The sequence below is a fragment of the Diospyros lotus genome, chromosome 4 (genome assembly GCF_014633365.1).
Source record: "Diospyros lotus cultivar Yz01 chromosome 4, ASM1463336v1, whole genome shotgun sequence".
NCBI classification, from domain to species: Eukaryota; Viridiplantae; Streptophyta; class Magnoliopsida; order Ericales; family Ebenaceae; genus Diospyros; species Diospyros lotus.
Genome location: NC_068341.1, coordinates 39,558,996 through 39,584,860, shown reverse-complemented (window position 1 = coordinate 39,584,860; position 25,865 = coordinate 39,558,996). Strand labels below are relative to the sequence as shown.

General features: G+C 35.8%; 1 protein-coding gene across 4 annotated transcripts in view; it reads left to right on the top strand.

Annotated features, from left to right (window-relative positions):
• Nucleotides 1-25,865, top strand: part of LOC127799104 (truncated transcription factor CAULIFLOWER A-like) — a 77,711-nt gene that overhangs the window by 31,869 nt on the left and 19,977 nt on the right. For all 4 annotated transcript variants that reach the window (XR_008022542.1, XM_052332839.1, XM_052332838.1 and 1 more), the window contains exons 2-4: nt 20,231-20,306; nt 20,981-21,033; nt 21,118-21,217. Coding sequence is in view for 3 of the 4 variants with exons in the window: in XM_052332839.1 (XP_052188799.1) it covers nt 20,231-20,306; nt 20,981-21,033; nt 21,118-21,217 (229 nt within the window). In the remaining variant the exon portion in view is untranslated. The remainder of the gene's footprint in view (nt 1-20,230; nt 20,307-20,980; nt 21,034-21,117; nt 21,218-25,865) is intronic.

Below are 25,865 nucleotides of genomic sequence, written 5' to 3'. Positions count from 1 at the left end.
TGCACTCTCCCACCTTTGGGTAACAAAAGACACCCAATTGAGTGATGATACGACAATGGAGGGTCACGATAAATCTTATTTATCATTTTTTAGGTTTGCACAATTATCAAAAGATTTATGTCTTTATTTTAGAGGTCTTACTTTGCATATGCATTAAGTTTTTCATCATGCATCTCATACATAATAAACACATGCATATAAACTTTTTACTTATTAATTAAATCTGAGCCTCTGGATTTAATTAATAGCAAATAACGAGACATATAAACATCGCACATCTCATGTGCAAAAGATCTCTCTCACAGCTTTCTTGCTCCTTGGAGTCACCAACTCTTGATGGCTTCTTCTTCATTTTACATAAACTATTGTACATTACAATTTCTAATACTAAAATGAAAGTACAAGGAGACTTATGTCTCTTTACAATGGTAAATGAATGAAATTAGTACAAATCATTTCAACAAATACCTGTAAGATTTTCATCCATACAATCTCATTGAATCATATGTGGCGCATTTTTGATAAAAACCATGTTTATGTAATATGTATCATTTTTGGACCCTTGATATCTCATATCATGAGCTCCAATCAATTTTGCCCCAATTCAATCTCATTACACTTAAACATTAATCGAAAGAACCTAAACTAGTAGCTGTCGACCGTTTGCAAGAAGTTGTCGACCGGCTCTCTATTCGGGTCAACTGTTTCTACCTCCAGTCGACTGGGCAAAAAGTCGAGAGCAGTTGACTGAAACTGCATAACCTGCAAAACAAAGAACTATTTTCCATGTCCAAACACATACATCTTACACAACATCTAGCATAGGTTGAAAATATCGAGCTGAGTCTCTGATACCACTGAAAGGGAACGTTAACATTTGGTGGTTCATGCAAATGTTTTAGTCGATTTTCAAAACTTTTTCAAAAACACATAAAAAAACGTAGCAAAATAAAACAATAGCACCTTACAAGACCCGGTATCTAACAACCATATGCATTGCAAAATGGAACCATTTATAGGGCGTTTAGATGTTATACCTTGCCGGAAGATTTCATTGCTGATGAAGATGTTGAAATACACTTGAGGCAGCTCCTATCCTCACCAAATGGCTCTCGAATAGAAGCTCTGAATAGTCACCTCCTGCTCCAACCAAAATACTGAATGACTAGTTCGTCCCTCGCTTGCACAAGGGCCCTATTCAATCCATGCTCCGAGTAATGGAGGAAGCTTGCAAGAAAGCTTGTGTGCTAGTCAAGTTTCTTGTAGGTGATACAATTTTTTAATTTGGTGTAGAAACAAAAGGGTTCCAAATCCAAATAGTCTCACTAATGGATTGGATTTTCTACAATAGCAATAAGCAGGAGCAATGGGGAGCAAGAGGAGAGGAAGGGGTTTATGAACCTGAAGGGGTGAAGAATGCAATAGCTGAGAGAGAGAGAGAGAACAAAGGCAACTAAGGCAGCAAGCTTATGCATTCTTCCTCACATTCTTTTAAATACTCAAATCCTAAGCCCTCACACATCAGCCCATGTTTGACAAAAACGACTAGGAAGGAGAGGGAGAAAGAGGGAAAGGCATACAAAATAGCATGCCGTTCTTCTCACTGTCTTCCTCATCCATGCATCCCCGAAATGGTTACAGAAAATGACAAGAGAACATTCTCGAACGCGACCCTCGTTGTAAGAAACGATCGATCAATTTACACTAAATCTACAAGGACCAGTCGACCAATTCGAAGCAGGTTGATCGACTTTATTCCCTCGTTGCAACATTTCACAAATTACATCTAGGCCTGCCATTAACTCTTAATGGCCATTTCATTATTTCATAATGAAATCAATGTTCCCATTAACTTTTAACGGCATATTTGTTAACTCTTAACAATTGCTCTGATTAATTAAACCCGTTCCATTAACTCTTAATAATGTCATAATTTACTCTTAATGACAATCAATAATTAATTAATTACAATATTACATCACTAATCAACCATTATACTCGAATATACATGTGACCTAGGTTCACCACTGAGTAGCAATCGGGACACGTATTTTTTTCCCTTCATGCATGTAGTGCCCTTTGGAATCATTATGTGAGTTGTATATGAGTACATAACTCCTATGTATGATGTTATTGGTGCATTATTTCATTTGCAACAAAATGAGTCAGACATGACAACGTATTTGTTGAATTCAATAAGCTCATGCGATTTGATGTAGATATTAAAAAGTGGCATGATTAAATGTTTATTTTTCTTTACCTTAGGCATTCCTTCAAAGCTTGTGCCAGTCAAAACGCAAATTCTAGGTAGTACCTCTCTTTTTGCCATTAAAAGAGGTCTTTGCCAAATTACTTTGTGCTTTAGTTGTGGTCATTCGATCCTTGGAGAATAGTCTGCCCTTGCCATAACTTAGGTTAAATCCTATTCTAATCTCAAAGGTAATTGTCGTGGTGGTCGTCGTGGTTTATCTCGGTCCCAATGTATCTAATGTAATAATATTGGCCACACTAAGGAGACTTATTATGACCACCATAGTCCCACCTTGCATGACTAATATAACTAAGTTGTCAGTGACTAATTTAGAAGGAGAGTACGATCAATTCCTTTAGTTATTTGCCGCACAACAAACTACTTATCTATTGCATCATTTGCCCACACTAGTAATCTCACAATCTATTTTATCCGATCTTTTTCTCCTGGCCCATGGATATTTGATTCAAGTGCTACCAACTACATATCTAGTAATAATTCTCTATTCTATCATATCCATAGCTTGGGGTCTTTACCTACTGTTCCATTGGCTAACGGTTCCCAAGCCTTAGTTAGGGGTATTGGAAGTGTAAAAAACCCCTTTCTACCTTGCCCTTGTCATCTATTTTGCATTTACCACATTGTCCCTTCAATTTACTTTTTGTCAATTAACTTACAACCTATATTGCCATAACCTTTTTGTCTTATTTTGTATTTGTCCAGGATCGAAGGACTAGATGGAAGATTGGCATGGGGCGTGAGTCTAAGGATTATACCACTTGTCTCCATCTACTCCACCTATGATTTGCACTATTACCACTTCATTGTTATAGGTTTATTATCATATCATTTAGGGCACTCATCCCTAGCCAGCTTGGAAAAGATGATACCATATTTATTTAATCTTTCATCGTAGGAATACGAGTCATGTCAACTCGGGAAACACAATCGTAGTCTGTTCCCAATCGAGTCAATAAATGTGTTGGCTCTCCTATTTTACTTGTTCATTTTGATGTTTGAGGACCTAGTCATGTTTCTTCAAAATAGGGGTTTTGTTATTTTGTTATCTTTATTAATGATCTTTCACAAATTACCTCGGTATTTCTAATGGAAAATGGATTTGAGTTATTTTCCATCTTCACTACTTTTTTTTTGTTAAAATTTCTTAATGTGATTCATACTCTTCATATTGATAAGGCACTCGAATGTCTTATCATGTTTCAATCTTACATGCAAGGTTGTTAAAATCGTAAAATCGTAAAAGGGTTTTCGATATGTAAAATCGAGTGCGATTCAACTTCAAAATCGTAAAATCATAAGGGTTTTCGGTACAAAAAATCGTAAAATCGTACTCGTAAAATCGGGAGTTTAACAACCATGCTTACATGGCATCTAAAGTGATTTTTCACTAAACCTTTTGCCTCCCCCACCCCGCCAAGCAAAATGGGGTTGCTGAATGGAAGAATTATCATCTCATTCAGATTGCACGCACGCTTCTTTTGTAGATGCATGTTCCCCTTCAGTATTAGGCTAATGTTGTTTTGACAACATACTATCTCATTAATTGGATGCCATTTTTTATCCTTGCTAACTAGGTCCCTCATTCTATTCTTTTTCCTCAATCTAACTTATATTCTCTTCGATCTCGTATGTTTGGGCATACTACTCCCCTAAGTTGTCTCAATATGTCATCTTTGCTGATATCATCTCCTTTGTGTCCACTCCTTACTTCCCTTAGTTCACTACATTATTTTGAGTTAGTGTTTGCTAGTTTGCCATTGTCAGTTCCTTTCTTTGGTCTTTCATGTCCATTTTTTCTCCTCTTTTTGGCTTAGTCACCTAGATCTTCAAACATACCAATGTCATCCTTGACCTATGGACCATTGGCTGGGCCAATAGTAGATGCATCCATGGAGACCATAGTTAATCTTAATGGACTATTGCTTTCATTCTTCGTGTTGATTAGTCTGCCTTCCTTTGGTTCCCCTCTTGATCTTGATTTGTCATTGCCTTTCGCAAAGGTACTCGTCGTTATACTACCCAGCATCCCATTTCAAAATTCGTTAGTTATCACTCGTCCCTTGGCTATCATGTCTTTGTTTATTCTTTGTCTTTGGTTTCTATTCCTAACAATGTTACAAAGGCTTTTTCTCATTTGGGGTGGTGCACTGCAATAGTTGAAGAAATGTTTTCCTTACATTCTAATAGGACTTGGGACTTAGTACCTCTTCCTCTGGGTAAGTCCACTGTTGGTATCTAAAACTAAGGCCCTAGGTGTTTATGCCACATCAGTGCATTGGCATTAGAAGTTATAGTAAAAAATGTTTTATTTGTGGGAGGATTTTGAATGGTTGCACCAAACGTCGTTAAGACCATTTTTTTCTTCAGCATTGCCTATCGTCATCCCTAAAGACTGGTATTGAAAAACACAATAAGAAGGAAAAAATGTTATACTACAATTCATATCTTTGTCAGTTTTCTAATTGAGAGTAAATTACACTTTAATCCGAGTAAATGAAGAATAGATTTCAACCTTAGTTTCAATAAACTACCTATTCCATACCCCAAAGCAATAGATGTAATGACATCAACTATATAAATGTTAATGGTAGTACTACAAGTTGTATATTTTGATATAGAATTAGTCAAACTTAATCTGCTCAGTTGAAAAGTTTAGGTTTGTGTGTGTGTGTGTGTGTGTGTGTTTTTTTTTTTTTTATTTCAATAAGAACTTCAATAACATAGGTTGAATGAGTTTTTTCTCGTTTATTTCATGGCTTCCAATTTGCGGGCTTGCCATGAATCTTCATGCAGGTTTCTCTAGTATGATATGGTTTATTACAATGGTCACACCACTACTTATCTTCTCTTAGATCCCTAGGCAATGTACCTTCTTTTTGTTTTATTCAAGCAATGTAAACTGACATAATCACATTATTGCACAACATAGATTCAATTTGTACCTAAATAATAGCCACTAATTTATGTGGCAATTTACATTGTAATGAATGTATATACATTAAATTGTCCACGAAACATAGATATTATATTATAGTTGTATCTCATATTTGTTGTGAATATTACAATGCGTGATAGACATTTCTTAAAATTAGTTTTTACTTGTCTAGGTTTCAATTGAAACTGTGAGCTATTACCATATCCTTATTTTGTTGTCATAGCTTGGCATCGATATAATGTGAATTCTCATAATGGTTGGATATTTGCTTCAATGAGCACCATGCATCCTAGTAAAATTATGTATTACATGGCATACTTTGGAAAAGTATTTTTGTGTTCATATTAAATGATGCCGTTGCTTTGTGTATCTAGAAGTATTCTTTTCTTTAATACACAAACTTTATTCGAGGACATTACATAAGAAAGTGGTAACTTTATTAAAGAAAATAAGGGAAAGTTGCCAACATCACAAACAACACCCAACAATGAAGAAACGACACCCACATTGCTATAAAACCCCAACCAAGTGTAGTGTTAGGCATCTTAGTAACTCTAAAGATTTGCACATATTAGTCCAAGTGAAATAAAGAAAACATCGAGAAGGATGAAGAATAGTAAATGGACTAGATAATATTCGAATAGAAACATGAAAATGAATGGGAGAAATGCACATTTTTTGTTTACAGATCATCACATTCTTAAATTAAAATGGATGTCAAATAAGTAGAGATAGAACACTTTAGTGCTTATCTATAACAACAAAGGAAATATTTAAAATTGTACAAATTATAAAGAGATCAAGCTAATGAGCCAAACTATGAAACTTTAGAAGAGGATAATTGAACAAAGGTTATGGAGAGAAATTAAGTTAAAAAGCCAATTTGGTTTTATACTTAATAAGTCAACAACGGAATGCCACAACTTAAAATTTTTGGTGGTTATAATCCACACAGGCATCACGCAAGCATGATAAGGACATCATTTAGGCATTCAAAAACTAAGCACTTTGGTTCAATTTTTGCAAAAAGCCAAAGTTTGTGTTACCCATGATTGTCAAAATCTCGATTCAACTCATACAATTTTATGATTTTACGTGTTAGGAACCTCTAAACGACTAAAACACCCTTATAAAATCTAAATTGTAGTAGAATCGGAGTGAATCTTGATTCAACTCCGTAAAATCAGTAGAATCCCGAGTTAGACAACAATTTTATTGATTTCAGCTTTCATACACAAAAAGGTTAGAGATGGAATTTTTTCCGTCTCTAACCAATGGAATTTTTTTCGTCTCTAACCAACTAAGTATTAATTCTTACTCGAGGGATGCCCTTTACCTCTGCAAACTCTTATCTCTCTTGAACACCTTTGTTGCACCCTTTCGTTGTTCCCCTTGTTGCATGGTTGCTTAGTGCTCAATGTCGCCATCAATTCATATCTTCGATTGCACGATACCATTATTGATTCACAAACACAAACTGCCGGCTGAGCCGTTGTCAATTCACAAACACGAATTGACATTTTTGTGCTTGCTTGCTTGCTCGGTGTCGTTGTTTCCGTGCAACATAAATCCATTCATAGCTTCGATTGCTTGGTGTCGCCGTCGATTAAGCTTAAAGGGGTATACAACTTTGTTTCTCCTTTTGCAATTTCTTCATTTGTTTTTTTTTTTTATAATTTCTTATTCTACTTCGATAATTCTTGCCCACCACAATTTCATTTATTTCTTCTTCCCTTCATTTCCTTAATTTGAAAGATGAATTGTTGTTAATTTTTTTAAAGAATTGAATGTTTGTTGGAGCTTTTATTATAATTATTGCTTGGAATGAAGAAGTTTACTATTGTGTGTTATTTTTATTTATATGAGGTTATAATTCATATGACTTATGAGAATTTATATGAACTAATATTCAAAATTTTCATTATGGATGGATGAATGATGATAAATTGACTTCATATTTAAAAAATTTATATTATTTAGTATTTTTAAATTAATATTTTAAATTGATAAATGAAATTATTTTGAAATAAGTAACATGTATTGCATTCATAATAAGGAATAAGATAAAAATAATCATGTTATTAAGCAATATTAATTTATTTTTTTATAAAATTATGTCATTATAAATTTATATTTACATAGAGTAAAGGTTGTTTTTAATTGTTTCTAAAATCTTACAATTTTACGATTCAAGTTTACGATTTGATTTTATGGGCCATCATTCGATCTCATTTAAAATCTCGATTTTAACAACTTTGGTGCTACCATACGCTTGTCCAGTAGGGGGAGTAATTGGGTTGTGGCAAGTGATATAAGAAGAAACTATGGTCAAAGGTAGAGAAGAGTTTGTCATCATTAATAAGCACAAATAGATTTCTCCAAAGAGTAGAGAGACCAACACTACTCCAAAAAGGGAAAAGGGAAAGGTCTCAAGATGTTAGGGTTTGGTGTGCTCTAATAACAATGGTGAAATTGGCTACTTGGAGTGCTAGGGAACACCTCAACTCCTCTAGCTTAGAGCAGGAAAGCGAAGTACTTCAACAGTTCAAAGAGGTGTGTCCACCATCATGCTCAACATTACCAACCAATCACTTCAAAAACCTAAAACCTTTCAATTGACTAGGATGGAAAGATTGCAAAGTTTGACGCCCGCTTAAAGGAGAAACCACAAGATTAGGTATTGTGCGTGGTTGCATTTACTTGTAGAGTCACAGTTGAGGCACAAGCTACTAGCATAGTGGAGGTGTCCAAGCCAAAGGCATTCTCATGCTCTCATGATGCTGAGAGAGATAATTTCCTATTGGACATGGACCAATACAAAGAGAGAAAAATATTGCTACCCTTTACCTTATTAATGAAACTATGCTTCAGTGGTATATGAGTCAAAATGATAACTCATCCTTGTTTGGAGTTATTTTGAGGATGAAGCCTTCAAAACTCAAAGGAAGTTGAAGAACATATAATAAACATCTAGTAGTACACCTATGACATGGCCCTGTTAGATTAGGATTCATGGATGGACAGTAGCGCCATGGGAACAAGAATGGTACCAAGAAAAGGTGTAAGATTTGGTAATTGCTATAGTCGTTGCCAATTGATTGGTGGATTACTCCTAGCCTAGGAAAACCTTTAGATCTAGGGAGTACAAGGGCCTAGATAGGGAGGAGACTAACATGGTTCCAAGGAAGGTAGTACTAAGACAACCTCTATCAAGGATAGGCATAAAGCTTGAGGTCAAATAAGTGTAATGGTAAAAGAGACAACCATTCTAGGGATCAAAGGGTCGACATGACAACACCAAGTATTAAATTGTCTTTGTGAAGGAGATCAAAAAATTAGAGATTACACAAGGGAAAAGGCTATTGATGCTATGGTGTAAGAAAAACAGTGGAGTGAGGCCCAAGTAGAAAAGGAAGGATATGCACAAATTGAGATGCTATAGTTGCTAAACCCCCTTAGCAAACAAGTTATGTAGAACCAACCTAAGAGAGGACTAATCTATACAAAGTTGTTGCTAGTTGGAAAGCATACCAAGGCCCTTTTAAACATTGAAACCAAGCAAAACATCATATCCATCGACAAAGCCATCACAATAGGATTGGAGTAATCTAAGGAAGGAGGGTAGGTGAAGAAAATGAATGCAGCGATGAAGCATGTGACAAGCATAGCTTAAGAGTAAAGATTCATGTTGGGTAAGTAACATTAGAGATCTCAATGGCACCAACAAATGACTTTGACCTTATCCTAAATATGGATTACTTTGTTGGTCTGACAACTGCACCTATCCCTTATTTACAATGCATGGCTATCTTTGAAGTTGAGGAGAAAGCCTTCATATCGTGCCTACTTTCACCAGAGGCAAGGAAGGAAAACAACACGTTATCCATGTAGATGGTTGAGCAAGGCTCACATACATACTATGTTGCTAATATGCAAGAGACGCCACCTATGCCATCAATTGGGAAGATGTCTATGAGTTTTGACTAACAACTGGACAAGGTGAAGACTTGATTGGAGAAAACTTTTGATAGAAGGTGCAAGACAACACAGGACAATGTTGCAAGGACAAAGTTGATAAACAAGATGCCTACAAGCCAAAACAAGATTGATTCCTATGCAAAGTTGCATATTGGATGCAAGATTGCCACAAGGGTTGAACAAGGTGTTAGGGGTGAGACCTATGATGAAAAGGCGTTAAAAAGTGACGAGCAACCACACTACCTTTCACTACTACTAAAATTGAGGTGCCCCTACTAAGCTTAAAATTCTTGAAAGCTTACTAAAAAATTTATTGAATCCGAGAGAAGCTATTTACAAGTTAAATGCTACTTTATCCCCTAGAAAATAGGAGTAAATTCAAACTTAAAAAAACAGTAACTAACATTCAAATTAGGTCGTTCGTTATCTTCTGAATTTAAATTTCAAAACTTAAATTCCTTCCTTGATTCTTGGAGCTTTATCCATCTACCAAACTTCCTTTTAAATCTTCATCTTATCCAATCACCTTATCCTTTTTTTTAAACTTTGAATTCCTTAATTTTGTCCAACACTCCCCCTTAAACTAAAGAATAGATACATGTCATTCCTAGCTTGCAATTAGTACTTTGAAACTTGGTCTTGCCATGACTTTTGTAAATACATCAGCTACTTGATTGGTTGTGGAAATATTGAATAGATTAATTCCTCCTTCCTCAATCTCTCTCTTTATAAAACTCGATCTATTCTCACATGCTTCATGTAATTACGCTGAACCAGATTCTTTACAATATTGATTGTTGATTTACTATCACTATATACATTTGTTTGTTGTGACCATTGTTGTTAAAATTTCAATTCAATATGTACGATTTTACATGTTAGAGACCCTGAAACAATTCAAATCACATGCAAAATCGAAATTGGGGTAAAATCACATAAAATTGGGATTTTAATGGGTAAAATCGTAAAATCGCATAAAATCAGAATTTTTTTATGCTTTAAATTTTGAACTCCATGTTTTGATGCAAACTAATAATTGTTTTGTGATAACTTTAAAGTCACATAAAATCGAATAAATTATGCAAACTAACATTTGATTTGTGATAACTTTAACCATATTTTGATTATGGATTGATGAATGATGATAAATGGATTTAATATTTAAAAAATTCATATTATTTAGTATTTTTAAAATTGATAGATAAAGTAATTTTGAAATAAGTACTTGCATTTCATTTATAATAAAGAATAATTATGTTATTAAATAATATTAAATTATTTTTATAAAACTATATTATTATAAACATATATTTACAAAAATTAAAGGATATTTTTAATTGTCTTAAAACCTTATAATTTTACGATTTGATTTTTCAATATGATTTTATGGACCATTTTTTGATCCCACTTAAAATCTCGATTTTAACTACCTTGGTTGTGACAAAGGTATGTGTAAGTCATCAATCAACCTGTCTAACCAAATCACTTTACAAATTCCTTGAGCTATAGTTCGAAATTTTGCTTCATCATTAGTAAGAGCAACTACTGATTGCTTCTTACTCCTTCATGTAACCACATTTTCCCATAACTTGATACAATAACCAGAAGTTGACATTGGAAGTCGATCGACTATCGTCAATAGAACTTGCCCAATTTGCATCAACAAAATCTTCAACTCCCTTCTCCTTAGTTTTCTAAAACAATAATCATTTTTCAAGTGTCCTTTTTAGATATCTTAGAACATGAAAAACATTTATATGCTTTTGAGTATTGAGGCATGTATTGACTGATTACACTTATTGTATAGGCTATGTTTGGCCTTATAAGTGATAAATAGATTAATCTCTCGACGAACCTTTGGTATTTTTCCTTTCCTATTGGGGTATCATCATTGATCTTTCGGCCTTTGTCTAGGGGGTTCTAATAGATCTGCATGCTAGCATTTGTGTCTTTTAGTAGATCCATTGTATATTTTCTCTGTGAGATAAATAGACCTTTTTTGCTCCAAGCCACTTCCATTCCTAGGAAATATCGCATTGTTCCTAGGTATTTGACTTCAAATTCAGCCCTCAATTCCGTCTTTAAGCTTTTGATTTTCTACATATCATCCTACTAAGGGTGTGTAAATGGTAATCGAACCGCTGTACAAAATCGAAACAAATCGACTGAATAAACCCAAAAATAACCGAATAGACCGAACTAATATTCAACCTTACTGTTATAGTCGGCCAACCACAGTGGTTCATATATCCAAAAATGAGTTTGATCCAACAGTTGTTTTTGGAGATCTAAAAATTAATTTTATTGTCAAAAAACTCGAAACTCGTTTATGAAAAAACGTCGGTGGCCACCATCCATAGCGAACTCCGATGATCGAAATTGACCATCAGATTCACTTTGGCTCAATGACCCACATACCCAAAAATCAAAAGGATCTAATGGCTGGATTTCAGTAGATCTAAGTTTTAATGTAGAATATCCACCCACAAAAGGGTTGTCGAAAAGCTTACCAAAGGGGCCCAAGCCCATATGGTGTGAATATCTAAAGGAAATAGAGGCAATTTGAGGCGATGGTGGCTATCGAGGCCCAAGGTGGCTTCAACGGGCGAGCACGGTGGTGCAAATCGAAGGGAGAAAGAGATGCTGGTAGTGATGGCCGACGATGGGAATAGAGCTAGCTGTCGTTGACGTCAGAGGTAAAGAAGAACAATCGGCGTCGGTGTTGGCGTCGGAGGAAGCGATAGGATTGCTGGAGAGTTGGAGATGAAGGGGATGGGAAAGAGGCCGAATTGATGCTTCGATCAATTGGATCCTTCTTTCATGTGTTTTTCTTTTATATTGCACCCAAAATGATGTCATTTTGTAATTTCGGTCGGTTCGATTATTTCAAACAAAAAATCGAATCAAAAATAAAAAATCGAACTAATCGAAAAGGTAACTAAATTGAACCATTGTAAGAAAATAACTGAACCGAATCAAACCGAGCCGAACTAACAAATTCAGTCGGTTTGGTTCGGTTAGTTCAGTTTAATTGAACTTTTACTCTCCCCTACCTATTACAATAATATTATCAGCATAGACAATTAATGTAGCTTTCCTTCCATTTTTTGTGTGTTTTATAAACAAGGTATGGTCTGTTTGTCCTTATTTAGACCCTAACCGGTTAAGGGAACCAAGCCCTCGGTGACTGCTTTAACCCATATAAAGACCTCTTAAGTTTACAGACTTTTCCATAGTCAACTTCATGTTCAAACCCTAGGGAAACCTTCATATATATTTCCTCATCTAAATCACCATTAAGAAAGGTTTTTTTAATATCAAATTGAAATAAAGACAATTCTAAATTAACAGCAATAGAGAGTAATACCCGAATAGAATTAAGCTTAGCCGTAAGAGAAAAAGTCTCTTCATAGTTGATCACATAGATTTGTGTAAACCCTTGGACCACCAAATGAGTCTTATATCTCTCAACACTCTCATCCGCATAATGTTTCACTATAAATACCCCTTTACATCCAACTGCCTTCTTGTTTGAAGGAAATTTAACAATATCCCAAGTATTATTTCCAACCAAGGCATTCATTTCTTCCATAACAACAGCCTTTCACTTAGGATCCTTCATAGCACATTGAATATTTTTTGGAATTTCAATGTTAATTGTTGCAACAAACCCCCTGAATTGAGGAGATAATTTTGTATAGGTCAAATGATTAGAAATAAGGTACTTGACACATAGTCTTACCTCTTTTCTTAGTGTTATAGGAACAATCCAATCTAAATCATCCACCTTTTAGCAATGCTATCAACAGTGTTATCCTCAGATGGACTAGTCTCTAGAAGTGATGGTTGATTGTGCTGAGGCTCCTGATGACCTTTAGGCTGTTTGGAATAGACTAGTAGAGGATTATAGCTGATGGATTTGGAGGAGGATGAGTGGTAGGGACTGTAATTTCAAGCTTAGAGGTAATATGAGAGGAAAGAGAAGAATTAAGAGCATGAGGATCAAGGGAATCATAGGAGATATGATCTGCTAATGTGTTGTTAGGAGTTGATAGTGATGATGCTCCCCCTTGAGAATATATTGGTAGTGTAGGATCAAGTGGATGAAGAGAAATGAGAAGATCCCACTTTGGACTATTAGTCTCCTCTAGAGAAGATGTTAAGAGGATAAAATGGATGATCCTCGTGACATTAGAGGACACAGAATTTTTGGGTGGAAGGGTAATAGCACTTGTATCCTTTTTAGGAAGGAGAGTAACCAACAAGGATACACTTAAGTGCTTTGGGTTCTAATTTGGTCCGGGAGAGTATTGAGTGGAGTTCTAAAGTTCAGGGTTTTAGAGGGGAGTTGATTGATTAAATAAGCAGTTGTAAGAATAGCTTCTCCCCAATTGGAATGAAGAACATTGGTAGCAAACATCATAACTCGAGCCACCTCAAAGAGGTGTCTATTTTTCCTTTCAACCATACCTTTTTGTTGAGGTGTGCGTGGAAATGAGCTTTGATGAAAAATACCATGTTCAGACAAGTAGTTATTAAAATCATGAGAGAAATACTCTAGACCATTATCAGTTCAAAGGATATGAATAGAAGTTTGAAACACATTTAAAATGAATTTGTGAAACCTTTTGAAAATATTGTTGGCCTCTAAGTTTTCCTTTATAAGATAAACCCAACAAGTTCTAGTATGATCATCAATAAATGTTATGAACCATCTAGAACCAGAGATATTGGGCTGTTTATAAGGACCCAAAATATCAATATGGATAAAATGAAATGGTTTAGATGGTTTATAGGATTGAATAGGATGATGAGAACGAGGCTACTTTGCAATCAATATGGATAAAATGAAATGGTTTAGATGGTTTATAGGACTGAATAGGATGATGAGAATAAGGCTACTTTGCAAGAGTACACTACTCACTTGGAAAAAAATTGTTCTTTATTGATGAAAATGTGAGGATACAAGGATTTAAGGTAGGGAAAACTAGGGTGTCCTAAACATTTATGCCATAATAGAACATTGGCATTAGTTGTTACTTTTAGGACAACCTTATTTGAAATGAAGGACTTGGAACATCCTTCGCCATATGGTAAAGGCCATCCCTAGCCTTAACATTACCAATCATCATCCTCGAAGCTTGGTCCTGAAATAGACAATAGGATGGGGAAAAAGTTACACTGCAATTCATATCTTTTGTGATTCTACTAACTAATAGTAAATTACATTGTCCTGACAAATGTAGGACAGATTTCAATTTTAGCTTTGAAACACACAATTCCAAACCCCAAAGCAGGAGAGGTTGTGTCATCGGCCATAGAAATATCAACAGAAGTGCTATAGGGTGTATATTTAGTCATTGATTTAGCAGAACTCAACATATGGTCTAATGCACTAGCATCCACTATCCACACATTCTTAGTAAGCTTTCTTGAAATTAGGGAGTAATGAGAATTACATTGTAAGGCTATGGAAGCTGTTGGTTGAGGATTAGGATTTGAGGGATTTGTACCTTGATTTAGCAACATGTATAAGGCTTGGATGTACTTTTCTGATAAGTTCAAATTTGAGTTATTCCCGATTTCAGTAAAGGCCTCAGCAACATAGGCTAATCTTTTGGTTTTCCTCTTGTTTCATGGCTTTCCAATTAGCTGGTTTGTTACGAATCTTCCAACATGTCTCCTTTTTATGGTAAGGCATTTTGCAGTGGTCACATCATTGCTTTTCCTTCCCTTGATTCTTTGACAAAGTTTCCCCCTGTTTTACAATGGCAAGAGCAAAATTATGATGGTTTAGGAAAGGGTCATTTTGTTGGTGAAGCATTACCTTTCGTTTGCTTTCTTCTCTCCTTACCTTGGCAAACACTTCTCTTAGTGTAGGTAAGGGTTTTGTACCCAAAATCCTTCCACAAACTTATTTGGTTGTTCTAATGGCTAACCTGATTTCAAAGCATTTGGAGGAATTCTCTAAGTCTAAGTACATTTCTTAGACTGAATCTCAGATCTCCTTTGTTGTCTTGTAGAAGAGGTAGATTCTCCCAATCCTCAGCTCCACAAAGTTGATTAGTCAAACCATAATAGTCAAGTTTTCTGCTTCCCAAATGCCATAATTGGATGTTGTGGTTAGTGGAGTGGAAATGAAACCTATCAAATATTCAGCTTTTCCTTTTCCTTTGATTACAAGCAACACCGATTGAAACAACCATTCTCTAAAATTACTCACATTCAACTTATGTTGAATAATCTGTAGAGGATGGTTATCAATGGGATTTGTAGAGAAATTTGGTGGAGAATGAGAGTTAGGAGAACTTATGGGTGATGCTTCGGTTAAGGTTGGATTTGGTTGAGCTTCGACCATGATTTTGTAAACACCCTAGTCTTCCTAGACTTCAATGTTGTTTGTGATCGGAACAAAGTTTTGATACCATGAAATAAGCTTAAAATTCTTGAAAGCTTACTTGAAGATTTATTGAATCTAAGAGAAGCTATTTATACAAGTTAAATGCTACTTTATCCCCTAGAAAACAGGAGTAAATTCAAACTTAAAAAAATAGTAACAAACATTCAAATTAGGCTATCTATTATCTTCTGGATTTAAACTTCAAAACTTGAATTCCTTCCTTGATTATTGGAGCTTTATCCATCTACCAAACTTCTTTTTAAATCTTCATCTTATCCAACCACCTTATCCCCTTTTTTTAAACTTTGAATTCCTTAATCTCGTCCAACAAAGATTATATGTACACCTATTGAAGATTCAATGGGTTAGGACAAGTGAGAAGAAGATTGTAGTTTTTGGATAGAAAAACTTATCATTTTTTTATTTGGTCGAACATACATATATATAGAGATTACAAGGGAGAAACCGCTAATATGGAGTCTGTTAAGGAAGGAAAAACTGAGTTGGTTAAGGAAAGAAAAATTTTCACCTAGAGATAAAATTAACTGTACACTTGAATACAAAATTGTAATCGCATGATTTTCTACATACCCCCTCAAGACATGCTGTAAATATTAGGGAAGCCTAGCTTGAATCTTCACATCGTCAAATTGAGTCTTCGATAGATCCTAGTCCACCTTCAATTTTTTGTTATGAAGTGCCTATTTATTTAGGTCACTTTGAACATATTGAGTTGTTGCTAATATCTAGTTAAACAACTAAGATATTGGGTAATTGAGAGGTCTATTTCAGTGTCTTTGGTGTCAGAATATATCTCCTTTGTAGCATCCTAGATTTCTTGTGTCATCTCATGGAGGATGAAATTTACTCCAATTTGACGTGTCTTCAAGGTCAAAATACTTCTCCTTTGTGGCATTCTCTTGAGCCATCTTATGGAGGATGAAATTTACTTCGACTTGCTATGTCTTTAGGGCAGAATACCTCTCCTTTGTGGCATTCTCCTATGCCATCTTGTGGAGGATGACATTTACTCTGACTTCATATGTCTTCACTGACAATAGATTTATTATATTGGTATTGATGAATTTGATGAATGCCTTGATGATAGACTTCTTGGCTCTTCTTGGCTGAGTCCTTGTGAATCACCCTCTCAGGGTATTTGGTGATATTGGCAAAGGCCTTGATGTGAGACTTCTTGGCTATTTTTGGCCTTCTCTGGTGTGAGCAACCACTTGTTTTCTTTGTGAGGACAACCGATGTGACTCTCTGTTTGCGACCAACTGCCAACACCTACCATCTTTGATGCCGGAGTGCAATGTTGTGAAGTGCCTTTTCATCTTCTCTGACATTCTACGGCATTTGCTTTCTCTGATGCAACTTCGTGACTGAGATCGGTTATTCCTACGATGGCGGCAATTGTGGTTGCGATTAAGGGCGACGGTTGCGACTATGGCTATGGTGATGGCGGACGAAGGAGATGACTGAAGATGGGCAATGGCTGATGATGGCAGTGTTTTCTCTCAGAAAAGAAGGCTTTCTCAATTTTAGCTTCAAGAACTTAACCATCTTCGTTGCTCTCTCTCTATCTCCCTCTAAATTGTCCGTCTAACCCCACTCTGATACCTTGTAGTTTTTGGATAGAAAAACTTCTCACTTTTTCATTTGATCGAACATGCATATATATATATATATATGTAGATTACAAGGAAGAAACCGCCCATATGGAGTCGATCAAGGAAAGAAAAACTCACCTAGGGATAAAATTAATTGTACATTTATATATAAAATTGTAATCACATGATTTTCTACAAGAATTAATAGAAACATCCATAAAAATGGTTGATGAAATAAACAAAGCTAGCAAGCTCATGAGTGAGTGAGAGAGACCCAGTGTTCTAAAATGCGGCCTAGGTGGCCGTCGCCGAGGTGTTAGTTGGCCGTTGGACCCAATCGGCACCTAGGCGGCCCAGGCAGCGTGATACTTCAACCTTCTTTTCAAAGGAATCCCTGATTCTCCTCACTTTTCCCCCTTCACCGCTGCAACTACAGCCTACATCCGTCGTCTCTTTCCCCCATTGCCACGTTGTCGTCGAATCGTTCTCTTCTCCCTTAGCCACTGTGCAAGTCTCCTCCAACCCGTTATTGTTCCCCTCTCTGAATCAGTCATGTCGTCGTTCTCTTCTCCAAACCCAAACCAACCCATCTTTACAAATATATATATATAGAGAGAGGGGGGAAGATTTATATTATATATATATATATATTATATCGGTATATCTATTTTTATATATAGAGAGGAAGATTTATATATATATATATAGATATTTGTATGTGTATTTGGAATAATATGAATTTTAATTTAAAAAACAACAGTTTTCTTAGTCCCCGTCTAGGCACTAGACCCCAGTTTGGCGCCTAACTAACACCTAGTGTGTTTTATAACACTGAAGAGACCAAAGAAAATGGAAAACCCTTAAAACATGCTGTAGGTTATATTAGTTTTATAGAGGTCATTGCTATAGACTAGATGGTTGAAGGTCTAGAACTCATGTAGTTAAACCCTCCCTAGGAGGATTAAAGCTTATAATTGTTGTTTAACCAAATTATGATCTTTTGATTTTTCGTTTATGACGTGCAAAATCTTGTAACAAGGTTTGTTGATCTTATGTTTTATTTATTTCCTCACTCCACCATGATGTTTCCTTTGGTGTGGAACAAGTTTAATAAGAATTAACAACATAAACTAATTGTAGTTTTAACACCAACTTTGTTTAATGGGACAAAATGTTGGGCACTAAACACCAACATATGGAAAATAAGAGTGCAATGAAGGTGATGATGTTATGATGGATACGCAGCCATAAGAAAAGATCAAATTATATATCCATAATAAAGCCGAAGTGGCTCCTATTGAGGATAAAATATGTGAGGCAGGATTAAAATAGTTAGGTTATGTGAGAAAAAGACTAATAGAGGCTACAATAAGAAAGTAGATGGAATTAAACAATTATTTAGCAATATATGTAGAGAAGAGCAAGAAAAACTTGGTGGGAGACTTTTAGGTATTATAGGAGTTATGAATGTCTTATGGAGCTGACCTCATATATTGGGATTAAGGCTTGATATGTTGTTGTTGATCCTTGTTTTAGAATAAATCAACATGCATTAAGAGAGGGAAATACCAACATGGGATCTAGGTATCTTGGTATCTAAAAAATACTTCAAGGTTTGTAAATCCTTTAGGTGAAAAGTATAACTTTGAATTGATTTCGGCTTATTTTGTATTTTAGGTTAATGGATGATGAAAAAGAGGGATAAGTGATGAAATAAGGTTCCATATGGTTGACCAGGGGAGGCTAGGTGTTGCAAACCTTACAAACCAGGGCATCTAGTGCTGGATTGTTGTTGCTCTATGATGATGGCTATAATTTGGATTTTGTGATGTCACAGGACATTTCATGAATGAGAGAAGAGTTTATTGTGGGCCACCTGAGGCACGTCCAACTTGAGTCCCAAGATGGCAAGGATTGGCGAGGTGAGCCAGTACCAGAGGAGTATTCTCTGTTTCTTCTTTCTAGGAGGCTTTATATGCTAGATGAGATCCTCCTTTTCCTTGGCATGTAATTTGATGCATTTTGTCCCTCTATGAAGGGGGAGAGGGGATGTACTAGCATGGAGCTGTGGCAGCAGCTCATAAGAATTTGCCTTCAGCTACAAAGATTTACAGTGTGAGCTTCTCTGTTTCTAATACGGATGCATCATCCGTATGTGTGTCAGGGACCTTTTTTCCTGATGTGGAGTGGGGGCCTTTGGATAGAGGGAAGGAAGTGTTTGATGTGGCAGCCCCTGTTATGTGGTGCTTATATGGATGGAGCTGAGTGTTGTTCTTTTGTTGAGATTGTGAGCACTATTTTCAGTCTGAAAGGCCTATTCTTGGTCTCCGGATGTTTTCATTTCAGGAGCCAATTTCTAGATTTTAAGAGGTTAAACCATTTTTAATGTTTAGTTTCTCCTTGTGCACCCCTTTTGGCAGCTGCTAATGCACAACAACAACAACAATCACAAGCCTTAATCCCACTAGGTTGGCTGCTATTAATATACCCATAAAAAGAAATAAAAGGTGTTTCTGGAACAGCTAACCTAATTTAATCAAGAAATAAACAGCAGGACAATCGTGAGGCTGCTAAAAGAAGCAGGTCTGTCTTTCATCATCTCTGTAAACTCACAGTGATTTTATTTGAAAGTAGAAGGAAGTTCGTCCTAGCTAACGTAGTTCTTAATAATTTGATGATGATGAGACAAACAAGATGATGGCAACATGGTTTCTAGGAAATCCACCATCTTTAGCAGGACAAGATTTTGGTAAACCTTTCTTGAATTTCATAAACAGGCTATTTACATATTTGATTGGCTATATTGAATAATGATTATTTTCTTAAGTTACTTTCTCTGAACTACAAGTAATGAGCTTACCTTGTCAATGGTTTGGAATTTATTCACTATGCTCAACTCCACAGGTGGTTTATAAAACTTCTGTGAATACGACTACGGATTTAAGTTATTATCTGTAGCGTAGTTAACAGTTAACTCTACTTCTCCAGTTGTGTTTTCCAGATATATTTATGTAACCTCCCTTTTAATGCAGTTTGAGCAAAATCCTGCAGCGCTATCAAGTTCACAGTGATGCAGAAGTTGCTGGGGGGAGTGTTCAGGAATCTGAGGTTCAATTTTTGAGAACTCCCTACTCAGACATCATTATTCATGAGAAAATACAAAACTCTGAATTAAGAATTAGCAAACTAATTTAGCAAGAGTTCTGAACTTTTCTCCAAATGCTATTGGATGGTGGCAGACATAAGAAGCAGATATAATACTGTTGTTCAGGATGGATACAATTCACATTTCAACAACTGTAAGGTTTTGCATTTGGAATAGATATTTGAGATCTCCTGCTGAAAAGCTTATTTTGAAAAATGAGAAGGGAGAAAATTCCTTAAAAGATTTCTTCCTTTCTTTTTTGTTTTTTTTTTCCCGGATTAACTTATTCCATGGTTATGAAAGAAAACTATCGTACTTTGCCAAATGAAACTCAATGGTATAGAGTACCAATATTCTGAAGTTACTATATTTAACCTTTTGGACTAATCACAAACCCATGGCCCCAACAAGAAAACGGGAAGTTATATTTGGAAGGAAAAGAGGAATAATTATCTAGTATTAGAATTTGTATATTATTTTTACTTTGTTGCCGGCTATTACTTTTGGTTTACGTTTCTCTCATTTATTTGTGCCTACCTCCTGTAATATCAGAGGTTACCCTTATACTAGAATTAGATGAGCAGAGGATAATCCTACCATATTAGATTCACTTTTTCTATCTTTCATGTGCTACCAGAAGCTTCCTGTGGATCTCCCTAGGAGCAGTAGCCTACTAGAAATGGTCCAAAGGTAACAAGTTAGCATCCATTTAGATGTCTTTGGAACTATATATCTTGTTAAATTTGTAAAGCTGTTCCTTTTGCATCTTTTCAGGCATCTTAAGGAACAAAATGTTGAGGAGCTAAAGGTGGCAGAGATTGTTCAACTAGAGCATCACTTGGATGCCATACTACACAAAATCAGAATCAGAAAAGTGAGTGAGTTCTAGCATGCCTCCTATTCAAGACATATTACTTTCCCTTTTTTTTTTCTCCGTACTCTTGTATGAAAGTAAGACTAGATGTTTCCTAGAAGGTATATGGGCATGGTTTACATTGGAACACATTTAACTATTTGCCACTTGTATATCAAAGGCTACAATTAACTTGGCAATTTCTATATAACACGTAGGAAAATGGAAAAACAATTATTGGAACAGGTAGAAGGAGTGCCCAAGATTAGTGGATAAGGTTATTGTTAGGAGATAAGAGAAGGCACTCTATCCAGATTAGTGCCCAACTATTTGCTGAAGTAGGCAAGCAGAAAGTAACATTCACTCAACCTGTAGACTCACCCAAAATTCTGCTCTTGCTACAATCAAAAGAGAAGGCACTCTATCCAGAGATCAAGGAAAGGATAAGCAATGGTGTGACCACTATAATAAATCATACCACACACGAGAAACATGCTGAAAGATTCATGGCAAACCAGCAAATTGGAAGCCACGAAATAAACGAGAAACAACCCATATGTTTGGATAGTGGATATAGGTGCATCCAATCATATGACAAGTTTGGTTAATTCTATATCAAATTATACAACTTGTAGTACTACTATTAATATTTCTATGGCTAATGGCACTACATCTCCTATTTTGGGGTATGGAACAGTTAGTTTATTGAAACTAAAGCTGAAATCTGTTCTGCATATACCCAAACTAAAGTGTAATTTACTCTCAGTTAGCAAACTGGCAAGAGACGTGTTTATGGTGTAACATTTTTCCTTTCTTACTATGTTTTCTAGAACCAACCTTTGGGAATGATGATTGGTAGTGCTGAGAAAAAAAATGGCCTCTACTATGTTTCAAGAAATGGTGTAGCAATTCAAAATCCTCCCAAATAAAACGGTGCTTTCTGTCACTTCTAATGCCAATTCACTGATGTGGCATAAACACTTAGGACACCCTAGTTCTCCATACCTAAAATTATTGTATCCTCATATTTTCATTAATAAAAAGCAACCTTCTATTAAGTTTGAGCAGTGTGTTCTTGCTAAACAGTCTCGCTCTCATTATGCTATACAATCCTACAAACCATCTAAACATTTTTCATTTGATTCATAGTGATATTTAGGGTCTTACCCAACATTCAAATGTCTCAAGTACTTGGTGGTTTATAACCCTATTAACGATCATACTAGGGTTTGTTGGGTTTTTCTCATGAGAGAAAAATCCGAGGCTGGTAGCATTTTCAAACAGATTCACAAACTTATCTTGAATATATTCCTATATTCCATTCATGTCCTTCAAATCGATAATGGTTGTGAATATTTCTCTCACGATTTCACTCAATATCTCATCGAAACATGGCATATTCCATCAAAGTTCATGTTCACGTACCCCTCAACAAAATGGGGTAGCTGAAAGAAAAAAACAAACATCTTCTACAAGTTGCTTGAGCCATGATGTTCACTAGTTATGTTCCTAATTCCTATTAGGGGAAAGCCATTTTCACAGCTTCTTACCTCATCAATCAATCGTCTTCCTGCCAAACCACTTCAATTTTGAATACCCCTTAGCATTCTTTGTGATATTTTTCCTCATGTTTGCCACCTTCTCTTTCTACTAAGGTTTTTAGCTGAACCGTGTACGCTCACAACCACAATCCTTCCGGACAAAATTTGAGCCAAAGAACTTAAAGTGTATTTTTGTTGGGTATTCCTCTTCCCAAAGAGGCTACAAGTGCTTTTGTCCCTCCTCTCAAAAGTTTTTTGTGTCTTCTAATGTAAACTTTTATAAGGATCAACCTTTCTATCCTAATACATCTCTTCCAGGGGAGACTCTGGAAGTGCGGATTGGCATTGGGATCCCACCATCTCTCTTCCAATGTCTAAACCAATTGAATCCTAGTCGTCAGTGTGTTCTCAAGGGGGAGCATCAGCTTCGACTCCTAAAAACCCACTCAACCCACTTACAGCTCTTGACACCTCCCTTACAGTTCTTGAAAACCCACTTCTAGTTTATTCTCAATGGCTTAAGGGTCCTCAACAACCTTAGCATAGCCAAGCACCACTTCTAGTGTATTCTCAATGGCCTAAGGGTCCTCAACAACCTCAGCACAACCAAGCATTGGATCCAGAGCCTAGTCCACCCGAGGACAACACTACCATGGTTGATGATCTAGTTGTTCCTATAGCACTTCGAAAGGGGGTAAGGTCTTAGGCTGAGTACCCTATTTCTAATCATTTAGCTTATTCAAAGTTGTCCCCACAATTCAAGGCCTTTATTGCAAGTATAAACAATATTGAAATTCCTAAGACCATCCAATGTGCTTTGCAGAATCCAAAGTGGAAAGTTGTTGTTTTAGAGGAGATGAAAGCATTAGTTGGCAACAATACATGGGACATAGTACTATAGTAGAGTTACCCTTGAACAAAAGGGTGGTCGAGTGTAAATGGATATTCACAGCTAAATATCATGCAGATTCGCGTATTGATGGATATAAGGCTAGATTGGTGGCCCAAGATTTCACCCACGTTTGCTCCCATTGCTAAATTAAATTATATCTAAGTATTACTCTCTCTTGTTAACAATTTAGAATGGATTCTACTTCAATTAGATATTAAAAATGTCTTCCTCAATGGAGAACTAGATGAGGAACTCCATATGAGGGTTCCTCCAAGATTTAAGCAAGAAGTGGAAGCTAGAAAGATATGTAAGCTTAAGAAGTCTTAATATGGGTTGAAATAATCACCAAGAGCATGGTTCAAGAAGTTAAGTATGACTCTTAATCGATTAGGATATCAACAGGGGCAAGCAAACCATACATTGTTTACAAAACATGTAGCAAATGGAAAGAATGCTATCTTGATTGTATATGTGGATGATATCACAGTGACAGGGGATGATATACAAGAAATAGAGTCTAAAGAATCAGTTGAGAGCTAAATTTGAAGTTAAAACCCAAGGAACTATGAGATATTTCCTAGGAATGAAGGTGGCTTGAAGTAAAGCAGGTATTTTCATTTCACAAAGAAAATAAACACTAGATCTTTTGAAGGAAACAGGTATGCTAGGTTGTAGACATGCCGGAACACCCCTAGTTGGAGAAATCAAGGATAATGCACCAATAGAAAAAGAAATATATTAACAGTTGGTGGGAAAATTAATTTATTTATCCCTTACATGCCCTAATATAGCCTATGCTGTGATAAGCTAATATATGCATTCTCTTACCTAAAGACATATGAATGTTGTTATCCATGTCCTAAGATATCTAAAAAGGACACCGAGAAAGGGACTTTTATTTCTGAAAAATACAAAAGGAGGAATTAAAGGTTTTGTTGATGCAGATTGGGCTGGGTCTATTAAACATAACCGATCAACTTCAGGTTATTGCACTAAGTTGTGGGGAAATTGGGTTATGTGGAGAATTAAAAAGCAAATAGTTGTTTCCTACAGAAGTGTTGAGGCAAAGTTTAAAACAATAGCTCAAGGGATTTGTGAAGTAATTTGGTTAGAAACATTGATGGAAGATTTACATATTCCTTTGTCACAATAAACAAGAGTGTACAGTGATAGTAAATCAGCAATTAGATTGTCAATAATCCAGTATAGTATGATCGAAGTTTTATAAAGCGGGAAATTGAAGAAGAAGGAATCAATCTGTTCTATCTTCTTACAAAAAGTCAAATTGCTAATGTGCTTACAAAAGCTATAGGAAGACCAGGTTTTGAATCACTTATTGGCAAGGTGGGGATGACGAATATTTATTAACCAACTTGAGAGAGAGTGTTTGAATAGATAGAAGGAATGTTCGAGATTAGTGGATAAGGTTGTAGTTAGGAGATAAGAGAAGTTTTCGAGATTAAAGGGATGGGGCAGGTTGAAAGAAAAAGATAACTCTAGAAATTTAAATATTAGTTGATTTGTTTTTTTTTTCTAACCCCAATTTAAATCTGTTCCTGATTTTTGGGAAATGGTTTAGGTAGTTTCTCGTGTAGATATATCCCATACTCGAATTCTATAAAATATCAAGTAAGCTTTTCTAAGATTCAGCGTATTTCAACAATAATAGGATACAATTGAACTCATCTCCCCCACTACTTGAGCCTTACATGGATCCACTTTCTCCATAATGCTCTATGTAGGGCCAATTTTTTTAATTGTCATAATAATTTAGTAAATATCTGCTCCTGGCATAATCCGTACAAAATAAAAATAAAAACGAATACTTACACATTAATTTCATGTTCATTTTTTAATCATGAGGCAAACACCTGATATGTGTACCACTTATCCCAAGAATTCATGTTGCAAACTGGCTACAATTTAGTGAGGCGAAGACAAAACCACCTTAAAAGATATACTGATTAAAAGAAAGCGTGCTCTGTAATCATGAGGATGATAATGTGTCATATTTGTTTTATAATAGTGAGCTTCTGGATGTCCCTTACCTAATTTGTGGATGAACACACAGACCACTATTAACCTATATGACCAACCATTATATCGTGTTCAATGAGTGCGGTTGGGGGGCTGTATTGGCTCTGTTGTGAATAGGGTCATGAGAATTGTGTTTACTATTACTGTGCATATGCGTATGAGAGAGAGAGAGAGAGGGAGAGATCATAAATATTTCCTT